This window comes from Martes martes, assembly GCF_963455335.1.
Source record: "Martes martes genome assembly, chromosome: 2".
In the NCBI taxonomy this organism is placed as follows: domain Eukaryota; kingdom Metazoa; phylum Chordata; class Mammalia; order Carnivora; family Mustelidae; genus Martes; species Martes martes.
The window spans coordinates 27,005,932-27,030,571 of NC_137889.1; the positions used below are offsets into that span (position 1 = coordinate 27,005,932).

At 41.2% G+C, this 24,640-nt stretch overlaps 1 protein-coding gene across 1 annotated transcript in view; it reads left to right on the plus strand.

The window, feature by feature from the left end:
* FAT1 (FAT atypical cadherin 1) overlaps positions 1-24,640 on the plus strand; it is a gene marked incomplete at its 5' end in the record, with an annotated part of 117,040 nt that overhangs the window by 66,390 nt on the left and 26,010 nt on the right. Inside the window, 8 exons of the mRNA XM_080795075.1 lie at positions 2,939-3,000; positions 6,086-6,415; positions 6,765-6,975; positions 9,153-9,292; positions 13,402-13,677; positions 13,803-14,013; positions 19,248-23,315; positions 23,894-24,090. Of these exons, the coding sequence (XP_080651201.1) occupies positions 2,939-3,000; positions 6,086-6,415; positions 6,765-6,975; positions 9,153-9,292; positions 13,402-13,677; positions 13,803-14,013; positions 19,248-23,315; positions 23,894-24,090 (5,495 nt within the window). The remainder of the gene's footprint in view (positions 1-2,938; positions 3,001-6,085; positions 6,416-6,764; positions 6,976-9,152; positions 9,293-13,401; positions 13,678-13,802; positions 14,014-19,247; positions 23,316-23,893; positions 24,091-24,640) is intronic.

The following is a 24,640-nucleotide window of genomic DNA, read 5'->3' on the forward strand; positions in this document are numbered from 1 at the left end:
TACCTCCCGGGACTATCTGCAGTTTTCCTTACCTTGTCCTGCTTCATTAGGAAACTGTTTTCTCGCCAGGGTTCATCTTGTCTGCAAATTCCACAAGAAGCCTGAACTTTCCCCTTCTCTTAGGGGGCGCAGCACCTCTTGCCGCCATCCCTCTCCCCAAGCACAGCCCCCCCACCCCACCCCACCCCAGGTGGGTGGTATTAGGAAAAGAAAGCACTGAGGCGCTTTTGGTAGGATTTCTTTCGGCAGGAGTGCTGTGAATCTAGAAAGAAAGGTCATCTTGTAAGTCTGAAATGTCTTGTTTTCATGAACTACTTTATATGGAACTTAACTTACAGTTGCCACACAAGGCCGGTGGCTCCCGGACTGGTTCGCTCGGGTCTAGATCTTCATCTTCCCTCCTGTTTTGTGCTCACTCAGAACATCGCTCCATGTGAGAGGACAGTTTCCTCTTCGTAAGGACCTTCCCTGGTCTCCTTCCTTCCTGCCTCCCTGACTCTTGTTGCAGCTTCTCTTGTAAGCGTCTCGGGTGTACCTGGAGAAGGGACTTCCTCAAATCCTCTGCCTCGGGCGTCTGGGACACGTGGTTTTCTTTGAGCCAAACTCTTCCTCGTCTTCTTCATGGCTTCTGAACATGGCGGCCCCTGCTTTGGTAAGATTGGCCCCCATTCTCTTTCTCTCTTCCCACCCTCTTGTGGTGTAACCTGAATCTGTCCGCCTCCGGCCGCTCTCCTGCACTTGGGACCTGTGTCTCTCCGTGTCCGCTGCTGTCACAGGGCCTGCCTGGCACACCCTGTCTCCAGATGCATGTAATGTGGTCTTCTGCTGGCGCACGTATAAACCATAAATGTGTGTCATTATTTCCACGTGTAGTTTAGGCATCTGTGTCACTCAGATACCTATTGTTAATGCCGCTGTTTTATGGGTTTAAGGTACTCATGTATTCACACATTTACCTATGTTTTTTAGGCCAATGGAAGTAGAGCAGGATAACCAAGTTGTACAAGGAAGGCAGAGTCTCTGTCCTCTTGAAGACCGTGAGATGAGTGCCTGTAGTACTGGGGGGTGAGTTATGGTGGAGCAAACCTCAGAGTCCCGAACTCCGCAGCAGGACCCCAGGCTACACCTGTCAGGGCAGGCATCAGAAGTCCAAGCTAAGAGGCGAAGGACTGGCTAGCAGTAACCAGGCTAAGAAAAAAGGAACATTAGAATTCATTGTACTCGAATGAAATTAATGTTCCATTTGCTTTAACAAAGGAGAATTCATTTGAAACATGTGGAGAGCGCAAGTAACAAACCTAGGTTTGCTTTTTGTCTTTGTTGAATTAGTAGCAGGGAGGCAGGCACATCCTTTGTGAGCTGTCTCGTGTGCTGTCAGGAAACTGGACAGTAGCGAATGTTATTTGCTAACGGAGTTATTTATTTGCTGTGGAAGCTTATTTGCTAACAGATATTCACGCAAGGAATGATTATGTTCTACGGAAGCAGGATACTCTTCCGCTGTGACAGTGCTAAGGTGTTGCCCTTGCAATGTCACCACTGATAACAACTCTCTGAAGGGCACACTAGGACAATTAGATGGGACTAATCACAGTGATTTCCTGTCCTTCTTGAACTATGTAAAATTACAATCAGAAACTGTAAACTTTTGATAGGAAAAAAGAGGGATTAATTTTAAAAGGTTTTTGACTAATGAAAAATCAAACCCATGCCACATTAAGCAGCGTTTTTACACCATTAAGCACTGTAAAGCATTTCCTGGAACCCCTTTTAATCTAGAAGTATGGTTTGGGAAACACCCCCTGATTCTAGTCTACAATATAGTCTTTTGTTCTTATTAACAGGAGCGCATTCCTTCGTTGAATTGTGGGGAAGATAATGTTGATTGAGATCCTTCCTAACTATTTGAGGAAAAAAAAAAAAACTTCAAATTACATGAAATTTACAAATCTTACAAATTTTAGAGAAGCATTTTGAATAGCCTTTAATTGGTAGTTGTGTGAAATTAGGTTAATAGCGGTAAATCAATTATAGCGATAAAGTCTGTTCTTAAATATAAATTTTTTGAAGTATTTCCCTGTGGTGGGTAGGGGGACACAAAAAGCTGGGCAGGAGAAGGGTTCTTGGCAGTTGTCTTGCTATGTAAGGTTTCACCTGAGCTTCAGATCGACATCAGAGTCATTCAACACAGGCTGTAGCAGATATTTTAGCGGTTGGGAATTTTGTTTGTGTTTGGTGAAGTACAGAATATATTTAATCAGTTTTAATGGTCTTCCACGATCCAATGTGTGTTGACAGTTCAGCCAACTTTGATTAAAGTTCTAGAGAGAGGTTGAAACTATAGATTTTCTAGTTTGATAGAAAGATCAAAGAAATAAAGAATATAGGGTTTCTTTGAGGATCACTTATGTTTTTTCTTTCACTGGAAATTGATACTTGAACAGTATTTCCTGGAAAATTACATTACTTTTATAACTGTTCTTCACTTCTGAGGGTAAATGATTCAAAGATAATAAATCGTAGTCAACATTAGATTTTCCAGTGGTCCTATTTAATACAGTTATGGAAGATTTTTCTGTTAGTTCTTAATCATCACTGCGGCAGTTAGAGGAGTTTGAAATCCTGGATAACTTCATCTTAGTTTTTAAAAATCTCTACTGATAAAATGTCTATTCAAACCACTGAACAAACAAAAAAATGTAACTGATTTTAATTTTGCCATTTTCTTCATCCTTCTGTCATTTATCCACTGTTGAAGAATCATTAAAATGAGAAAGTGTGTTGTTTGTAAGTAAAATAATTGAACCTGGATTAATCATTTTTTTCCCCTTCGGAATCCAAAGATTTGCTCAGACTTTTACACTCAGTGTGGTTTCAATGACAGTATTTTGTAATTGGTTTTATCTGTAAGGATTAATGAACTGTTTTCATTTTATAGGTCTTATCACAACGACATCAAGGAAACTAGACCGAGAGCAGCAAGATGAACATATATTAGAAGTAAGCATTTCTTTATTTTAATTATTTAAGAGATTTGGAAATACGGGAAAGCATTCTTGTTCACATTAATATTCATAAGTGTTATGATTTTGTTATATTAGCTCCTGGTCATTACTAAAAAGGAAAGGAAAGGGGAAAGGAAACATTTTTTAGTGTAGTTCATGTCCCCTTAAATCCCTCTCTCCCCAAAACAAGATCACTGTGTAAGTTCTTTTCAAATTTTTGTGCGCACATACAGAGCAAACAAACTGGAAACAATAGTATTTACATTGCCTTTTCATTTACATAAGACATATTTTTTTCTTTATGCCTTCTACATCTTTTTCCTTAGTATTCTGTTTTCAGGATATTTTTATGATATTAATTGATCTTATTTAACTGTGGTTAGTTTCTGGTTTTTGTGTTGTTCTCAAATAATTGCATTGTTTTTGCATTTTAAACTGAACTGGAGAAAGTTGGTGATTTTTAAACATTTCTGAAATAAAAGATTAAAGACTGATGTGTGCTTTTCTAAAATGATCTCTTCTGACAGGCTTCTTGTTTTCATGGGTAATTTAAAATGTCTGGTCCCTGAAAGAAATGCGGCTTGTCGTGCACTGCTATGCTGGTGGATGGTAGGCACCTTGCAGGAGCAGAGATAGGAGGAGGAAGGTAGAGGGTCATGTGGAGGTCAGGCCACAGGTGATTGCTGGGTGCCAGGGTCTCCAGGTCAGGAAGAGGCTGAGAAGAGGCAGTTGGGAGAGTTTCCCTTGGAGAGGGAAACTGAGCAGAGCAGACACGTAACCTCTGTTGACTTTCTACCACACGTAGAGGTTTCGTGTGGTAACCACTACCACACGTTAAAGCCAATGTTCGTCGTTGGAGCCGGAGAAGACCAAGTGCTTGTTGACCTGTGAGATACCCACACGAGTCCTCCATTCTTCCAGTGCGAGTGCTTGGGAAAGTCCTGAATGGTGGCTGATTATTTTTATTAATACTTAGCTCCCCCATTTTATATTATTGCTATTCATAATGCTGCCTGCTTAATTTCATTTCATCCTTGGCCAAATTTCTTTGTCAGGAAAATACTTACTTTTTATAGCTCTGTAGTGTGTGTGTGTGTGCTTGTGAATATCCTGTCTAGAAAAGGTGGTTTCACAGCCACCATTACAGTTAGTAATTGTTTTTATTTTTTTTTAAGATTTTTAAAATTTATTTTGAGAGCAAGAGTGGGAGAGACAGAGCATGCGAGCAGTGGGAGGGGCGGAGGGAGAGAGAATCTTCAAGCAGACTCCCTGCTGAGCCCAGAGCCCCACATGGAGCTCAATCCCAGGACCCCCAGATCGTGACCGGAGCTGAAATCAAGAGTCGGATGCTTAACTGAGTGCGCCCCCCAGGTGCCCCTATAGTTCGTTAAATCTCTTCATGTGTTACATCTGAGTGTTAGTCTTAGGTCGTATAGTTCCCTTAGATTCATTTTCCTTCTGTTAGAGCAGAGTTCAGAATTTTGATTCGGTCCCTACAGTGTTTGACGGGAGACTATGGTTCCCTAAGAAAGGAAGCAGGTGTCGTGCTTTCCGGGGTGGCAGGTCCCAGGCACTCACATCTTGCTGCGGCCGCACCCTGGTTAGAACTGCAGTGAACACCTGTCCGTCGTGTGCCTCCCTCCAAAGCCACCTTTTTATAGTAAAGTCCAAGGCTGGATGGGAGCAAGTACAAGATACTTAGGACTTTGTAGATAATATGAAGATGTTGATGGGAAATAAGCCTTTGTAATGGTTTGTGACCTACATACCCTGTATGTTTTCTGTAATGCTTTTTGGTGGTGGATTTGAGGGCCAACACTGGCATTGATTTGACTATCTTAAAGAAGAGTTTTTTTTTCCCAATCCCATGTTAAAAACTGTGTTACTGGCTTTTGATTATTGAACCCAGCCTTAACATTTTGGTATGATTACCACAAACATAGTGCCTGCTTATATTTCTCTTTGATTTCTCTCTTGTCCCTAAAGACCATATGAGAACTGATCAAAAGGGAGTGTTTTGAGAGATTAAAATTAATAGTAAGTGTACATTTTGTTATATTTTTAGAGTGTGGGATCATAAATCATGTACTTTAAGCAACTCCTTAAATATATCCTTAAATATTCTTGGCAAGTACCATCAGGATATATTCACACTTCTATAAACAACAGGATTTATATTCACCAAGCTTTTTAAAAAACAAAACAAAACAGTTCCACAGAAAACTTCAGTATACTTTAATATTTTTAGTATTTCAACCATTATTTTTGGAGGATGTGGTGAGGGAAAAATAGCTATTCCTAAGGTCATTGCTTTTAATGTCCACAGCAAAGTAAAAGTGGACATTTGATTGGGGGGGAAGACTCCGATTTTTTATTCCTCAGCTGAATACATGAATAATGAGAATGACCATTACTTCACATTTCTCTTACTGAAATCTTACTTAATAAGTGGGTCTGAATGGAAATTTTTATATCTGCTGTCCTAAACGTGGAGGACTTCTGAACAAGAAAAGAGTCAAACAGAACAAAATGATGACAGCTAGTATTAATTAAAAGGCATGCTCCTTCACATATATTTTAAATTGAATATTTAGCTTGCTTTATTGTTGAGGCCTAAAAATGAAGGGTTTTAATGCAGTATGTGGAGATTTGATTTTTAAGTGCATAGAGTGTATGTTATTTGTCACCGGACTCTCTTTAAAGGCAAAATCTTCATGTATCTCTTCTTGGCTTAAAAATAAGTTGCTTAAAAAAAAATAAAATAAGCTGTTTTTGATAGCTTACCATTTTGGCAACGTTCGTGTTATTGGTACAGTAGTGCAGGGAGAGGTGGTGTGGGAAGGGAAGAGCCTATTTCTGGGCCCTTGTCGCTCCCCCTGTCCCTGTTTGGAACAGGACACACATCATCATCTTGCCTCCTCACAGGGCTCTTGTCAAAGGAGAGAACATGGTGTGCGTCGTAGTGTGTGTGAACTCTGCAGGTCTGTGCATATGTGGCTTATCATTAATTAGGAAGAGAACCACTTTTTTTATAGTTATATTTTAAAAACATCTGTTGATCTGTTACCTTTCAAAAACAGGTTACTGTGACTGACAACGGTACCCCCCCCAAATCCACCATTGCAAGAGTGATTGTGAAAATCCTTGATGAAAATGACAACAAACCTCAGTTCCTGCAAAAGTTCTACAAAATCAGGCTCCCAGAGCGGGAAAGACCAGAACGAGAAAGAAACGCCAAGCGGGAGCCCATTTATCGTGTTATAGCGACAGACAAAGACGAAGGTCCCAATGCGGAAATCTCTTACAGCATTGAAGATGGAAATGAACATGGCAAATTTTTTATTGAGCCCAAAACCGGAGTGGTTTCATCCAAGAAGTTTTCTGGAGCTGGAGAATATGATATTCTTTCAGTGAGTTAGGATCTCATCTTTGAATTTCTCACGTACTTTTGTTCATCTGGTCTTAATGTCACTTCTCTGAAAACTTCCTCTCTCTTCAAGAAGGGGCCTCAGTGTGTGTGTCCTGTCAGGAAATGTTGCTTTGGGTTTCCCTTCTCAGCCATCACTCCAGTTACTATGTATGTTGAGTGTGGCATGAAGAGGTCACTCTTTTTAATAAAGGCTTATACACGGGGAATATACAAATACAGAAATGAAGTGTTTGAAATTGGCTCAGTTTGAGACCAAACCAGTCTGTGCTTTGGTTGTGGGATGTAACTTCTAATTTGCTCCCTTCATCCCCTCTGCTTATATTTTATAGATTAAGGCCGTTGATAATGGTCGCCCCCAAAAGTCATCAACCACTCGACTCCATATTGAATGGATCTCCAAACCCAAGCCATCAGTGGAGCCTATTTCATTTGAAGAACCATTTTTTTCCTTCACTGTCATGGAAAGCGATCCGGTGGCTCACATGATTGGCGTGATCTCTGTGGAGCCTCCTGGCACGCCTCTTTGGTTTGACATCATTGGTGAGTCTTCCTCAGAGTTTTATTGTCCTTGCGTAGGTTACACTGAGGAGAACCTATCTTTGGTTTTCTGATTTTTTTATATATCTCTGAATTTAAAATTTTTAAGTGAGACTTAGAAGTGGAGAATTTGTCTTAAATTGTAGTATTTTGATTGCAAAAGGTTTTATAACACCCAGCCATGTACTGAACTTGTTTAAAATTGCTGCCATGCATGTACCATACCCTTAATGTTAAAATAAGGTTTTCAGAAGTGCATAAAGGAGTTAGAAACCTGAGTGTTGTGGTCCAAAAGCACAACTTTTTAATTTTCCTTCTTGTTACATAACATATGGCACATCGCTATTTTTAGCGAATATGGTTTGAATGCTTAAAATAACTGTGACTGTCACATGTCAGTATTTTATAGGGAATAATGTTACAAATTTAATTGTATAACTTAAAAATGAGAGTGCCATCTGTGGCCTTCTGTATTTTATTTACCACATTTTGGGAATGTGGGAAGCAGGGTTCAGGAGGTTCATTGACCCTGTAATAAAGATTATATGCCTACATGAGTTTTTTGTTTTTCATTTAATTGAGTTTAGACATAGAACGTATTCCCTTACTCTCTCGTACTTAAAAAAGAAATTCACCTTAAACTTTGACATCTTTGTTTTTTTAGTGGTATTTCCTCGTGTTATGTTAATCATCAGGATCTTTAAAAGCATAAGTATGGGTTGTGACTCCTCTCTAGTTGGTCCTGCGGATCCCTGCTTCCCTTTTTCAGCCCATAGCCACCCTCCCACGAAATGTCGTGTCAGCGTGTGAGGCGGCTGTGACGTGGGCGGCGCAGGCTTCACCTCTTCATTTCCCTCAGCACGCGGTTCGGCTGCGTCCCCAGCTCCGGGCGTTGTATGAAATCGTTGAGGTCATCCACACCTCCGAAACCCTTACTTTTAGTTTTAAAGAAGAAACATGATTTTCACAGTGAACTGCAATCAGAGTCATTTGTTGGCTTCCTGTTAACTCCTGTCACACTTCCAGACGAGCCAGGCCCCTGCTGGGCTGTGTGTAACGCTGACCGCCGTTGGAACTGGTCTGATTGACGCTCTTCCTTGTTCTGTGCTTGCCTTCCATGCTTGCTTGCTTCTTTGTGGCTGTGCCAGGAGACACACTCGCTAGAGAAGTGTTTTCCATCTTTCAGATGACTTGTGACCCGAACTGTACAGCAGAAGGTATCTGCTGAGATCCCATAATTTGCCTCAGATTATGAGATCTAAAAGAAAAGCATCAGTTTTTAAAACCTCTTTTATTTCCAGTGACTGTTTTCCATTGCCCCTTGTTTTCATGGTGCGCCCATGGTCACCCTTTCTAGTTGCACACATCATGCTGACTTCTAAGACATCCCCAAATCATCCTTAGTTTTAGATTTCACTGATGTTTTTTGGTTTGTTTTAATGTGTGTGTCGTTTTACTTTTTGGTAAGATTTAGTAGTAGAACCTCATCATGACATTAAGACTTTATTTTCATTCCATATCACTTCATTGATAAGAGTATCTCCAGTTCAGTGGATGTGGGAAGAGTTCTACCTAGAACATAACTGGGAATGCATTTGATGTCAGCAGCACAGAAACTTTTGATTCATTAAGCTTTGTGTTTGGCAACAATGGGGAAAATGTCTTTTTAAGTATATAAGAGGCAGAACTAATTGATGTTAACTGCCACGATTTTTCTCAGTTAACATTTGTTTTTAATAGTTAACTTTTAGGGCAGTATGCTTCAGGCGTCACGAATCTTTTTTGAGTAATTAAGCATTTGAATGGCTGACTCTGTTTCGCAAAGGATGTTTGATATATAGCTACTGGGATACATAAATTAAAGACCTATCCAGAACCCCCGAAGAAGCAAATGCAAAGTAACTCATTGGCAATATTAGCAATGTTTTTCCGCCTTCAGAGTTGCTTTCTTGCTTTCCTCTCAGTAGCTTCCCTTGACAGTTAGGGCTCAAGTTTGCGTTAGTAGGCACTGTCTTTCTAATTGGCCCTTCTTTTCTTGTCTTCCAAAATGAAAGCTCCTTGGAATCACCTTGAGCAGTATATCAGAAGTGGGTTTTCCCCCCCCCTGTCATGAGGAATTAGAAAGCCACAAAAGAAGTGAGAGGTTTTCATACTTTTCTGTATGTCCTAACTTAAACTAGGTGGCAACTACGACAGCCACTTTGATGTGGACAAGGGCACTGGGACCATCATTGTTGCCAAACCTCTTGATGCGGAACAGAAATCAAGCTATAACCTCACAGTTGAAGCTACAGACGGAACCACCGCTATCCTCACACAGGTAAGTGAATCACCGATGATGTGTTCGTCAGAGGTGGACTGAAAATGACCTTCTGATTTTAGGGTGCGCAGGCAACGTGATTCTGCCCTCGCAGGCTCCCAAGCACAGCTGCTATGTTAATAGGGCTTACGTAGATGCACACCAGGATTTGTATTTAGGGAAGGAAAATGTAGGTTTGGCCTGTAATTAACCAGTTTTGGAAATTCTCAAAGAAGACTTAGAAACAATCACCCGCTTTTGATTATCAAGATCTTTCAATTTTATACTGACTTTGAACAGCATTAGTATAAATTGTATCGCTCTTGAGGATGAATGTGTCCAAGTCATTTTCATTAAAGCTCATTAAAGTGATTAATCATGTTTTAAATCACTTTTTAAAATTTTTTCCCCTTTTGGCTATTTTAATGAGGGTTGTATAAAATGGTTGATAGAATTGTTCTCGTAATCCCTTTAACATCTTTATTTGTTCCTACATGGTGATTAAAGAGATGGCCAGATTACTGTGATTTCAAATTTAAATGTTAAAATCCTATACCTTAAATTCTCTTTGATTCTTAGTGTGGGCTCTGTGAGACTTTGTTGAACATTAGTTGTGGCAGGTACTGTTCAAGAAACTGAATACTGGGAAACAGTCCTACCCTCATTGAGCTCACCTTAGGATGGTGGAAGCTAAGATTTACATATATATCTGCTGTGTCCTAAAAGACAAAGGAAGAAATTAAATATTAGGAGAGAAAATGCTTCCGAATTCCAGTTTTTTATCTTTAGATGATACTAATTTAAATCTCAAATGAGAGAGATCATCTGTTAAATCATTTAGTTGCGCTGAAGAATAAAAGTCTGTGATGTATTTTTAATTAATAAATGAGTAGATGATACAGAGCCAGTTATGAAAAAGACCTTCTTCCTTTCTCCACGTGGTTGTGATTTTTAGTGTATTTAAAATTGACATATGTACCATGCTTTGGGGTCATTTTGAGATTGTCATGTAAAAGTTTTAGTACAGTATTAAAATTTCATTTCTGTCAGTAACTGTTCTCATTATAGAAATTAGACTTTAGAGCATGAAAACGAGAAGAAAAACATGGAGTTGGAGTTGTAATAAATTTAACAGGATGAATTTTGAAAGGTTTAAAGAGTATAACTGTACGTGGACCAGTTCAAATAATCTAAGCGGAAATCCAGCAAAAGGAACTTAAGAAGCAGTAGCAGTGGCCATCCGTGCCAACCATTCTCATTAATGAAGACAATCTATTTACCTGTAGCATTTATTGCTTATGACATAAATGAATAAGTAGCAGTATGCCCCTTCCCAAATAATTACAGTTTTTAGCGAGTACCATTAAAAACTTCATATGAAATGTGAAGTCGATTGACTAAAATTTACTGTAAAACCCAGGAAATAAATTGCAGTCTTCCCAGCGACACAAATATCTTACGTTGTAGTGCTGCCTTTATACCTTATAACTTCTTTTGAGTTATTTTCAGGGGATCTTGATAATATCCTCATGATTTGCTGGCAGGGAAGGAGAGTCAGAGTCTCAAAGATGTGGTCCCAGAGCCCAGACACCCCTGTGAAGGTACAGGACAAAGGGGGCAGTCAGTAATTAGGTTTCAGTTTCCACATGGGCCAGAGGACAGGGTGATACGAACAGGGATGAGAACGGAGCAGAACTGGATTGCTAAGGAACGGTAGGACAGGGTGGATTTGGGCTTGTAGATAAAACTCGGGAAGCAACAGGGCGGACGTCGCTGCATGCAGGTCGGAGGTTTGGGGAGCACTGTCGCATGAGCCACGGTGCATCAGCAGAGGGGGAGGTAGGGGCGTCCCAGTGCTCTGTTGAAACAGCACTGCTCCTTGCGTTCCTGTCCTGCTGTTTGCCCCTTGGGATCTGACCAATATCAATTCAAGTCGCTTCACTTTACCCCTATCTCAAGGTCACTTACCAAATCCAGTTATGGCTTTTTTTTTTTTTCTTTGAAACAACTTTGCTTTCATGTTTCCTTCTGGTTTCTCTCGAGCATCAGCATTATGCACAGGTCGATTGGTTTGAATGTTGGCTCTGCCTCTTACCCTGTCCCTGGGCAAGTGGCTGTAACCCTCTTGGCTTCCATTTGTCACCGGGAAAGGGGCATAGTGATTTTGTCCTCACAGAGCCCTCTGAGGGGTAAGTGAGGTCGCAGCCACACTGGTTTGCACTCGCTGCTGGACACTTCGGTCCCCTCCCTGTCTCCATTCTCTGTCCCTGGGGTTCACCTGGCTGTGCCCACTACCGCAGGGGTCTGCCGGGTTGGGAAGAGGCAGTAAAGGTGAATTTCCTCTGATCAGCTAGTTAGGGTGTACACGAGCTGTAGCTCTCCAGCCTCTGCCTGAGAGTCCAGGTTCTGTGCACTGGACGCCACCTTCTCCCCGCTCGCTTACCATCCCTTAGTTCCAAGTCCTTCTCTCTAGTCTTGAGGAGATAGGGTGTTTGATGCCACTTCTTGCCTTCCTGTCTCTGACCAAGGTCTCCCCCTGACCCCCATCCTAGTAGATACTGATTACCAACATAAGACCTATGCAAGCAAAGCCTTACCTTCTCCATAAAAGCTTTCAGAACGTCCCTCGCCATCTCAGGACTCCTAAAGGCTTCCTTGATAACTCGCTTGGTAATATTTGCAGCCTCATCGTGCTCAGCGTGTGTAAGACCTCACTGGCCGAGCCTGAGAGCTTCCCGAGGGCAGGGACTGCTGTATGTTCATTGTACTTGCTCCCCAGTAACGTGGGGGTGCGTGCTGCGCAGATAAGGGCTCTGTGAATGTGCTTCCTTTGAATCGCTGTATCAGAATTGGTTGTTTTTACCTTCCTTGTTCCTACTGAGTTGTGACTAATTGACTTGAGAGCAGGAATCAACTACCTCTACCCAACACTCCATTAGAAAAGTACTATGTAAATGTACAGTGGAAATGAATATATAATGATTGAACTTAGAAAAATTATAAAACCATCACTTGTGGATCATCGTCAACCTTTAAAAATGGTCTATGGTTTTAAATGTTTATGTAACTTCCACATAAAACCTTTCTTTGGTTTAGCAAATGCATTTAATACATATATAAAGTTTAATGTTACAAATCCATCACTGATGTTGTAGTGTTTTATGAGAACACTGGTGTAATCGTCATGGAAAGACCTGCAGCTCGTATGCCTGCACTGGGGTGGATTATAGCTTCACCTGTGCATTCCTGACACTGCAGCCTCCTGGGCCGTTAGGGCTAGCGAACCTCTTTATTCCACACATGCCAACGAAGTTCACATTTCTTGTTTGTAACCATAAACCATCTTTGTAGTCAGTAGTGATTTCTACTATGCCTTATCTCCACACACGTCTTTTCAGTCTGAAAATTAATCCTCTTAGTGTTAAAGTAAAAAAATACATATTTTTTTAAACTCAGCTGAGTTTTTTTCAATATTGGCTTTTTTCCCCCATTTAAGGTTGTTATTCTATGTTGACGTATTTAAGAGAGCTTAGCTTTAGTGTATTTAACGTGCTTTTAGGAAATGAATGGATTTACTATTTATATGTAGGTTTTGTGATTGTAAAAATGTAGTAAAGATTTTTAAAGCACATTTCTAATTTATTGGTAAGAATTTGGAGTCTCAACAAGTAGAACAAGAAATTTAAATACGGTATTTATCTAATACCATAGTCACCTCGTTTGCTTGGTAGTTGCAGATTCAGATCTCATAGAGGAAATTATCTTCTGTAAATCTTGCTGAAGTAAATTCTCTGTTATCCTGACATGAGTGCTCTAGAAATCTCTCTCCTGTGGAGACCTGAGAGAAATGAAGTGTGCATCAGAAAGAAGTGTGTGAAAGATGTTACATTTGCCTTCCAAATTTAGTTTCAAGAAATTAGAAAGGTCTTCATTATCTTACTGATCTGGGTAATATATCAATGGAAAATTTTAAAGATTTTTTTTTATTCTAGATTTTTGTTTCTTTTATTTCTCATTGTTTCATTTTGCTAAAAAATTGTTTTTTTCAATGTGCATCTCATGTTTCCCCTTAATTCTGTGAATAATAAAATATCACAGTTAAGTAATGTGAGTCTTTATGTCCTTAATAGGTATTCATCAAAGTAATAGATACAAATGACCACCGTCCTCAGTTTTCTACATCAAAGTATGAAGTTGTTATTCCCGAAGACACAGTGCCAGGAACAGAAATTTTGCAAATCAGTGCAATGGATAAGGATGAGAAAAACAAGTTGATCTATACTCTGCAGAGCAGCATCGATCCACTGAGTCTCAAGAAATTTCGTCTTGACCCTGCAACGGGCTCTCTCTCGACTTCTGAAACACTCGATCATGAAGCCATCCACCAGCACGTTCTTACAGTCATGGTATGGCTTTCTGCTCATTCGTTGGCCATGGTTTGTCTTCTGAAGGGTTTCATGTCTTTCCGAGTGATCTTTAATCAATGACCGGGAAACCTCGGACAGCACTGATAACCTATTGATTCTTTCAGGTGCGGGATCAAGATGTCCCTGTAAAGCGGAACTTTGCACGGATTGTCGTTAATGTCAGTGACACAAACGACCACGCCCCCTGGTTCACGAGTTCCTCCTATGAAGGGCGGGTTTATGAATCAGCGGCTGTCGGCTCAGTTGTGCTGCAGGTTACAGCTCTGGACAAGGACAAAGGGAAGAATGCTGAAGTGCTGTATTCGATCGAATCAGGTATTTTTGGAGCACTCAGTAGATTAAAAAGTACATTTATTTCTAAAACTAGTTCTATGTGTAGAAACATTTGTGTGTCGCCGTGAAAATTGCTTAAATTAATCTTTAGCTACCATTTTTCATGTTAGGAGAAAGAAGACTTTTTTTTAAGCTTTTAACTCAATAGAAAGCAAAAAGTCTTACGTTAAATAAAAAGATTCACATTATTAGCATAGTTCAAGGCTCTGAGAAGTTCCGGAGTGAAGAAAACTGTATTTGATTCAATTCAGTATTTCCACAATTTTTTTTAACCATACAACATTTTCCTTCATAATACTTGTTAACTGTGAAACAGTCTTAAGAAACCATTGGCCTCAGTGATTTCACTTTTAGTCAGAGCATTTTCTCTTGGGCATAGTAGGAATTTCCACGACAAGAGTGCTGGGTGTCGTGCCTCTGCAGCCCTTCCAGGTTTAGCTTCTTGCCCCTTTCACCCTCCTGAATCTTTAACAGTTGAGTTTCATTCCTGGAATTGGGTTGTTATGTAGGCCCCCAGGGTTGTGATTTGGACTGGAGATGTTGAAAAGCCCAACGAGTCTTCTGGCGAGTTGGGCAAGGAAGGCCTGGAACATTTCTTCTTCATATGATCGGGTAGGAGATCCAGAGTCGTGCTGGTAGCTACAAAGAAGATCAAAGTAAAATGTTTTGTTCTCTCTTTTCTTTTATGATGCTATTCATAGTCTTTCCTCTACTCATTCTATGGACTGATGAAGCCTGTTTTCTGTGTCAAGTGCCATGCTAGGAGTGTGATGTAGGTAGAGGCCATCATTGGTCCCCAGTTGTATATGTTCATGCAGAAAGGAAGCTTCTGATTGAAATAGGGATCTGCTTTAGAGCATATGATTTGTACAGTCAGAATTCCTTTTGTTTGGGGACCTTCCCTACTCGTGCCACATGCAGTGAGTATATGATTAAGGATCAAGAAGCCTGCTTCCATTTTTCCATGTTTCTCAAGGTAATCGTTAGTACAAAGAATATAGTCTCTCTCATTCTTTTGTCTTTACAATGATTTTAGAATATCATGCACTTAACTTGATTTGCGTAAGTCCGTTCCTCTGCATATTTAAAAATTGTGCCTTTCCTAGACATTAGAATTGGTAGAGGCATCAGTTCTAGGTCATATAGTCAAAACCTGAGCATGGAGAGTAATTAAAAAAAACAATCGATGTGTTTTATGTGACTAAACTATTTTTATTTCTTAATACATTTGAAGCCTCATTTGTTTCACTGAAAACAACCAAATTTAGTCAATTACACAAATAAGATTTTCTGTACTCCCCTGGATTCAGGATTCAAATGTAGTATAGTTAGCGCCTTGAACAAAGATGCAGGTTTTTGCACTGGTTCAGAAATTTAGCTGTTAAAAAAAACAGTGCATTCCATTTGTGCATGCCTGAGCAGTTCAGCAAAATAATTTTCTCATAGACAAACTGCCTGGGTTTGTGTAGGAGAAAATGTTAAACTTTTCCCTTAGCTTTCACATAATTTTCAACAACTGGGTGGTTAAAATATGATTGTTGGTGCCTGACTGAAGGCATGTGCATTCTTGAAATGCTTGTAATGACTGATGGGATTAGTAATTTGGTATTCTAAGAATGGAACTCTATCTCCCCTCAAAGAATAGATGATACCAAGGGCCTATTTCAGTACAGAATTTGGACTCCTAAGAAGATAATCTTTATAGATTCGGTAATACAAAAAGCGTTTGTAGGCAGCACCTACCATTAAAATGCAGAAGTGTGTGTATGTGAATCTGTTGGAATAATAGGATATGTAAAATGGTTGTACCTCCTTTCATTTAAGTTACTTATATTCACCTGCTTCTCATTTATGTCAGATTACATTTCATAAAGTTCAGAAAACTAGTTATAGATTCAGTCTGTAACACTGCATGTTTAATTAGCAGCAATTTATTGAGCAAAGAGTTTGGTCTGATTAGGATTCTTTAGGGAAAAGAATTAATTAAAGGATATTTTCCGTAACAATTGACTTGTGTGTTTAGAGACAATCAGGGCCATACTCTGGATTGTTTGGTGTTTTCTTTTTTTTTTTTTTTTTTTTAAGTAGATTATTGTAACTTCAAAACTGTCACAATGCCTGGAAATAAAAGACAGTCAGTAATTGAACTTATTAACTAGAATTGATTTCCTTCCCCAAACTTAGGTTAAATATAATTGCAATAGAAACTTGAGATTTCCCACTCAAGGCCACCAGTGGTCAGGCAGGCAGCACTTTACTGAACGTCCGCAGAGTGTGCCCAGCGGGGAGAAATGGATTTCTGCACACAGCTCTGACATGCCCTTTGGGGTGTATGTGTGTAATACAGTCCTTGCTAATGAGTACAGATTCACATGTTTGGATAATCGCCTTCTTCAAACAGAACAATCTAAGGCTATTTAGAAATCACCAGTATCTCCAGCTAAAGTGAACGCCTAAGCCCCCAAGCTGGTAGACTCTGCTGCTTGCCCTGTGAGTTCCCTCACAAATACTGCGTGTGTGTCTCAGTATCTGATGTGTGTAGCTGTTACTAGGTCAGACAGGGGTATGCGTAAGTCACTCAGCGGCCCTTCGTGTTCTGCCACAGGAACGTGTTGCTTGCCCATCTGCAAATCTGAGGAGTTCTGCCGCAGTGGAGATGTATGTAGGAGCTGTCTGCTAATTGGCTACCTGGGTTCCTGTCTAGCCTCTTGTTAAGATAATACTCTAGGTAGTAATGTTCCTGAATTTTACATGCTGGTAAAAATTTCTCAGGAATTCCCGATTAGTAGACATTTCTTTTGTTAATACTTTCAACTGTAGTGCTTAATCTAACAAATGGTTGCTGGTGATGATAGAAGTAAAACGCAGAAAAACAAAATCAGATAAAAATAGTGCCTTATTATCTTTCCATACAACAAATTCAACACTGAGTGTCTCCTATGTGTCAGGCATTTTTCTAAGCACAGATGATAAATAGTGAGTAAAACAAGCCATGCTTAAATGGGGACTTGTGTTCTAGAGGGAGAATGGATAAGAAGGTTGCAATATGTGCTATAAAGAAAAGAGGTGGGTATGGGGGCAGAAACAGCCGTTCTGATTAGGGAGGTAAAGGAAGTCTTCACCATCACATTCTCTAAGCAGAGGAACATTTGGGTAAAACCTGAATGAATGAATGAATGAAGAAGCAATGAGAACAGGTAGGGAAGACAGTTCCAGAAAAGACCCCCAAATACCGTCATGCTGCAATGAGCATGTGCTTTCCCGATTGAGGAGTGAGGAGCCAGCATGGCTGGAGGGCAACGAGTACTTTGTGGGGAAGGTTAGCGAGTTCTAACGCCACCAGCTTGCTTTAGCGCAGGTAGATTGTATTCATTCCGCTCTGGAAGGCCTTGCGTGTTTGAAGCTTTAAGGTTTCACTATAAAATAAGAGAAAGGGATGAGATGATTGAATATAAACTGTGGTAGGTCGGCTGCTATTAGTATAGACATAGGATAGCCTGAGGGGTGTGGGTGAAGACCATTGTCCACAGGTTTTCATGGTCACCCTACCAGTCCCAGGCAACCGGTCATGGTTTTGAAAGATGGGGTGATGCCCACGTGGGAGGAAAGAGGTCCTTGGAGTTCCAGTGACTGGCTAAAGCACAATGTGAGAATCTGGGATTGTTGACTCATAAATGCAGATAGGAAGAAATTAGGGGTCTGTGAGGTGTGGTAGAGGCAGTGTGACCCCATTTGTGTATGAGGGTTCAGCTTGGAACTTGGGGGCCTGAGACAGCCCGGGCCTCTGCTGTGTTGCAGACTGTGGTGCCTAGACGCAGACCCAGGCAGGCTTAATGAAAACCAGACTGGATCTGGCCTCAGAAAAAATGGTATCATGGATTTTTGGAAAACATATTAAAAGAAGGAAATGAAGGCTATAGAGGAAGTGTTGACTAGCAGTGATGTGGGGAAAGGGGTACTCGGTCAGTCTCCTGGTTTGCACATCACGTGGTAAGTCGTTCTGGCCTCTGAAGTGTACCCCACATGGTTGCAAACCTAGAGGAAAACAGAACTTAAAACAGCGTTAAGGGGCAAGTCAGCTTTGTTGTGGGGAAGTGTAATAGTTCATTTGGGGAAAATAAATGCAGTTCTGTGGCTAGGATAATGGATTGTGGACTCTGGTGTGAAACAGAAAACGGATGAAGTGTGGGTGGATGGATCGAATCTGAGGACCCCACAGCACTGCCTGAATCTATCCAGAGGTAAACTGCTAAACTTCTGTAAACTGCTGCTGTCTCCAGAAGGATTTTGGTGATGATACAAAACCGGTAACTGTTATGGAATTGCATTTGAAGCTAAACATATGTATACAGTATAGCTGGAAAAGGTCCAAAGAGAAGCAAGGAACACAGTCTGTTCTGAGGGGTGGGGGTTCGTTCTCTGAGCACTACTGATACTTGGGAGCAAAAAATCCTTTCTTATGGGGGCTGTCCATGCATTGTAGGATGTTTAACAGCATCCCTGGTCTCTACTCAGCAGGTGTTAGCAGCACACTCTAGGTAGTGATAATCAAAAATGTGTCGAGACGTGGCTGCCTGTCCATCTAGGCGAGATCACCCCCAGTAGAGAGAACCAGGGACACAGAGGGCAGATTCACCCGAAAAAGATTAAGAAGGGAGTGTGACTGAAATCTTTGAAGCCTGCATAGTGGGGCAGATTATACACAAGCTCACTCATCAATTCCCTGAATATTTAAAATAAGGGACAACTCTCTTGAAGCTTGTTAAAGTTTCTTAGTGAATTGACGTCTTCCCTTTCATAATGAATAAGAATCTTGAGAACTTAAGAGGCGATAAATGCTGAAATCAGAAGTATATTCCAAAGGGTTTTTCCAGGACTGGTGGAAAATTCTTACCTTACCTTACAAAAGGATAACCATACATTCCACAAGTATCTGGCTCAACCAATAGCAAGTGAGTTCTGGCTTTAGGTTATAGAGTAATCTTTCTTCTGTTTCTTGCTTTTCATACTTTATGGACAAAACTCGGAAAAATCTGCCATATTATAGGTGGCTAAAAATGAAATGAGTTCCATTCAAATGTTGATAACCCCCGAATTTCTGTTTCATTTTAGAATATCACTTCTGAAGATAGCTTTGTTTCTGTATCTTCAACTGTGACTTGTATTGGTCCTTATATTTTTCTCTAACATGTTTTTTTTTCCACCCCCCCCCCCAGGAAATATTGGAAATTCTTTCACAATTGATCCCATCTTGGGCTCTATAAAAACTGCCAAAGAGTTAGATCGAAACAGCCAAGTGGAATATGACTTAATGGTAAAAGCTACAGATCAAGGCAATCCACCGATGAGTGAAATAACTTCTGTGCGTATCTTTGTCACGATTGCGGACAATGCCTCTCCTAAGTTTACATCAAAAGAATATTCTGTGGAAATCAGTGAAACTATCAGCATTGGGAGTTTCGTCGGAATGGTTACAGCCCACAGTCAGTCATCGGTGGTGTATGAAATAAAAGATGGAAATGTAGCTGATGCTTTTGATATCAATCCACACTCTGGAAGTATCATCACTCAGAAAGCCCTGGATTTTGAAACTTTGCCCATTTACACATTAATCATCCAAGGAACTAACATGGCTGGTTTGTCTACTAACACAACTGTTCTGGTGCACCTGCAGGATGAAAATGACAACTTGCCCGTCTTTATGCAGGCAGAGTATATGGGACTCATTAGCGAATCAGCTTCAATCAACAGTGTGGTGCTAACTGACAAGAACATCCCGTTAGTGATTCGAGCAACCGATGCTGATAAAGAATCCAATGCTTTGCTTGTTTATCACATTGTTGAACCATCTGTACACAAATACTTTGCTATTGATTCTAGCACTGGTGCTATTCATACTGTGCTGAGTTTGGACTATGAAGAAACAAGTACTTTCCACTTTACCGTACAAGTGCACGACATGGGTACACCACGTTTATTTGCTGCGTATGCGGCTAACGTGACCATCCGTGTAATCGACATTAATGATTGCCCTCCTGTGTTCTCCAAATCATTATATGAAGCATCTCTCTTGCTGCCAACATACAGAGGAGTCAAAGTCATCACAGTAAATGCCACAGATGCCGATTCAAGTGCATTCTCACAGTTGATGTATTCCATCACTGAAGGCAACATTGGGGAGAAGTTTTATATGGACCACCAGACAGGGACTATAACTGTACAGAACACAACTCAGTTAAGGAGCCGGTATGAGTTAACCGTGAGAGCGTCTGATGGCAGATTTGTAAGCTTTACCTCTGTGAAAATTAATGTGAAAGAAAGCAAAGAAAGCCAACTAAAGTTTACCCAGGATTTCTACTCCGCAGTAGTGAAAGAGAATTCCACTGAAGCCAGAACGTTAGCTGTCATTACTGCCATTGGGAACCCAATCAATGAGCCCTTGTTTTATCAGATCCTCAACCCAGACCGCAGATTTAAGATAAGCCGGACTTCAGGTGTGCTGTCAACCACGGGCATACCATTCGATCGCGAACAGCAAGAGGCATTTGATGTGGTGGTAGAAGTGACCCAAGAACAGAAGCCTTCGGCAGTGGCCCATGTCGTCATCAAGGTCACCATAGAAGACCAGAACGACAATGCACCAGTGTTTGTCAACCTACCTTACTATGCCGTTGTCAAAGTGGACACCGTGGTGGGCCACGTGATTCGCTACGTTACTGCCGTGGACCGAGACAGTGGCAGAAATGGGGAGGTGAATTACTACCTGAAGGAGCACCACGAGCATTTTCAGATTGGATCCTCAGGCGAAATTTCACTGAAAAAGCAATTTGAACCTGACACTTTAAATAAAGAATACCTCATCACAGTGGTTGCAAAAGATGGAGGGAGCCCAGCCTTTTCCGCTGAAGTGATTGTGCCCATCACTGTTATGAATAAAGCCATGCCTGTGTTTGAGAAGCCCTTCTACAGCGCCGAGGTGCCGGAGAACATCCAGCTGCACAGTCCGGTCGTCCACGTACAAGCCAACAGTCCAGAAGGCTTGAAGGTGTTCTACAGCATCACCGATGGAGATCCCTTCGGCCAGTTTACCATTAATTTCAACACTGGGGTCCTAAATGTCGTAGCTCCTCTGGACTTCGAGTCACACCCAGCGTATAAGCTGAGCATCCGAGCAACCGACTCCCTGACCGGCGCCCATGCCGAGGTGTTTGTCGACATTATTGTGGAAGACATCAATGATAACGCTCCTGTCTTTGGTCAACAGGCCTATGCCACAACGCTGTCTGAGGCGTCCGTCATCGGCACGTCTGTCATTCAAGTCAGAGCAACCGATTTGGATTCCGAACCCAACAGAGGAATTTCCTACCACATGTTTGGGAATCACAGCAAAAGCCACGATCATTTCCACATTGACAGCAGCACTGGCCTCATTTCGCTCATCAGGACTTTGGATTATGAGCAGTTCCAGCAGCACAGGATTTTTGTAAGGGCTGTGGATAGTGGCATGCCCCCCCTGAGCAGTGATGTGATCGTCACCGTGGAGGTCACAGACCTCAACGATAATCCACCGCTGTTTGACCAGCAGATTTATGAAGCCAGAATTAGCGAGCATGCCAGCCATGGGCATTTCGTGACCTGTGTCAAAGCCTATGATGCAGACAGTTCAGATGTAGACAAGTTGGACTATTCCATTCTGTCTGGCAACGACCAGAAGAATTTTGTCATGGACAGTGAGACAGGGATTATCACACTCTCAAACCTGCGCCGGCACACCTTGAAGCCGTTTTACAATCTTAATGTTTCTGTTTCCGATGGAGTTTTTAGGGGTTCAGCTCAGGTTCACATAACTGTAATTGGAGGCAATCTGCACAGCCCTGTTTTCCTTCAGAGCGAATATGAAGTGGAGTTAGCTGAAAATGCTCCCTTACACACCCTGGTGATTGAGGTCAAAGCAACCGATGGGGATTCTGGTATTTATGGTCACATTACTTACCATATTGTCAATGACTTTGCCAAAGACAGGTTTTACACAAATGAGAGAGGACAGATATTTACTCTGGAGAAACTTGATCGAGAAACCCCAGCGGAGAAAGTGATCTCGGTTCGTTTAATGGCTAAAGATGCTGGAGGAAAGGTTGCCTTCTGCACCATTAACGTCATCCTTACAGATGACAATGACAATGCACCCCAGTTTCGAGCAACCAGGTATGAAGTGGACATTGGCTCCAGTGCTCCCAAAGGGACATCAGTCATTAAAGTTCTTGCAAGTGATGCTGATGAGGGATCCAATGCTGATGTCACCTATGCCATTGAAGCAGATTCTGAAAGTGTCAAAGAGAATTTGGAAATTAACAAACTGTCTGGTGTAATAATGACAAAAGAAAGCTTAATTGGCTTGGAAAATGAGTTCTTCACTTTCTTCGTGAGAGCTGTGGATAGTGGGTCTCCATCCAGAGAATCTGTTGTCCCCGTCTATGTGAAAATACTTCCACCGGAAATACAACTTCCAAAATTTTCAGAGCCATTTTATACCTACACGGTTTCAGAAGACATGCCTATTGGGACAGAGATCGATCTCATCCGAGCAGAACATAGTGGGACCATTCTTTATAGCCTAATCAAAGGGAATACTCCTGAAAGTAACAGGGATGAGTTCTTTGTGATCGACAGGCAGAGTGGTAGACTGAAACTGGAGAAGAGTCTTGATCATGAGACAACTAAGTGGTACCAGTTTTCTGTACTTGCCAAGTGCACTCATGAGGACTACGAAGTGGTGGCTTCTGTGGATGTCAGCATCCAAGTGAAAGATGCCAATGATAACAGCCCTGTGTTAGAGTCGAACCCATACGAGGCATTTATTGTTGAAAACCTGCCAGGGGGAAGTAGAGTCATCCAGATCCGGGCATCTGATCTCGATTCGGGAACCAACGGCCAAGTCATGTACAGTCTAGATCAGTCACAAAGTGTAGAAGTCATCGAATCTTTTGCCATTAATGTGGAGACAGGCTGGATTACAACCCTGAAGGAACTTGACCATGAGAAGAGAGACAATTACCAGATTCAGGTGGTTGCCTCAGATCACGGTGAGAAGGTTCAGCTGTCCTCCACCGCCATTGTGGATGTTACAGTTACTGACGTCAACGACAGCCCCCCGCGGTTCACGGCAGAGATTTATAAGGGGACTGTGAGTGAAGATGATCCCCCAGGCGGTGTCATCGCCATCTTAAGTACCACGGATGCCGATTCTGAGGAGATTAACAGACAAGTTACATATTACATCACAGGTAAAATATTTAAATGCGGGGGTGTAAGTTAAAAATAAATTGTGCTAGAGGTATACATTTTGAAGTGCATGTTTTGGGAAAATGGGGAGTTAAGGGGATGATTTTAGTAACGTTATATCTGAAATAAGTAGAAATAACATCTGTTAAGCTACATTTCAAGTTCTCTGCCTGAGGAAAGTGAACACTTGTTCCATTTGACCGTTTTTGATTTTTATGATTCATTCTGTTGAATTAGCATATGACAAATACATTATAATTAACTATAGTTTCAACATAGGCTGAAGTATTGTTTAGTGGGCTTTACATTTTACTTAGCTTAATACTGTGTTTCAGTACACATTTTAATGCCTTGATTTGGGGAGAGGGGTGGTAAGTCGGAAACCTAATATACCAAATTTAAATGTAATAGTTTTTTTTTTAATAATTCTTATAAAAATGTAAAATTCTTATAAAAATGTAAAAATTCTTGTTATAATGTATAACATTATATCTATTTTGAGCAGTTTCTTCCTCCTGTTACTTAGATCTTTCCTTATTTTAATAAACTTGACTGTCCTTTTCTTCCATTGATTTAATAGGAGGAGATCCTTTGGGACAGTTTGCTATTGAAAACATACAGAATGAATGGAAGGTCTATGTGAAGAAACCTCTAGACAGGGAAAAAAGGGACAATTATCTTCTGACCATCACAGCAACTGATGGGACCTTCTCATCCAAAGCCATAGTTGAAGTGAAAGTTCTTGATGCAAATGACAACAGTCCAGTCTGTGAAAAGGTGGGCTGTTCTTTCTATATTATGAATTTCTATATTATGATTCCTTGTTTACCCTCTGAGTAGGACTGTCATGGGATGCTGGGTGTGATTCAGATGTGTTTCAAATTATAATCTCTTACTGTTTAAGCGGAGGTGAGTGAGCAGTGAAGCAGGAGTTGGAGTGGCTCTGGAACTATTTCGGGAAATGCTAAGTCGTTTAAAAATCTCATTCAAAAACACTGTAAATCGTGGGCAGGATTACAGTTTAACTCTAAACAAGCTCTGAGAAATTTTCATTCCCTTTCTTGAGGAATGCGATTATCCTGGGGAGACACCCAAGCAGTAGTTCATCTGTAAAGCTCCATTTTGCTTTCACAAGTTGCTTTTGGGTGGCACCTGCTCTCGCACATAGCTGAGAAACGAAGAGGTAAATGAGGGTTTTCCTACAGTGGTAGAGCCCATTGACTTAGGAGAACAGATACACCAGAGAGGAGCTGCTCCCGTCCGGGGCCGTGGGGGAGGCCTGGAGCGGCCGTGCTCCCTGTAGCTGGGGAAGGAGCAGCAGCTCAGC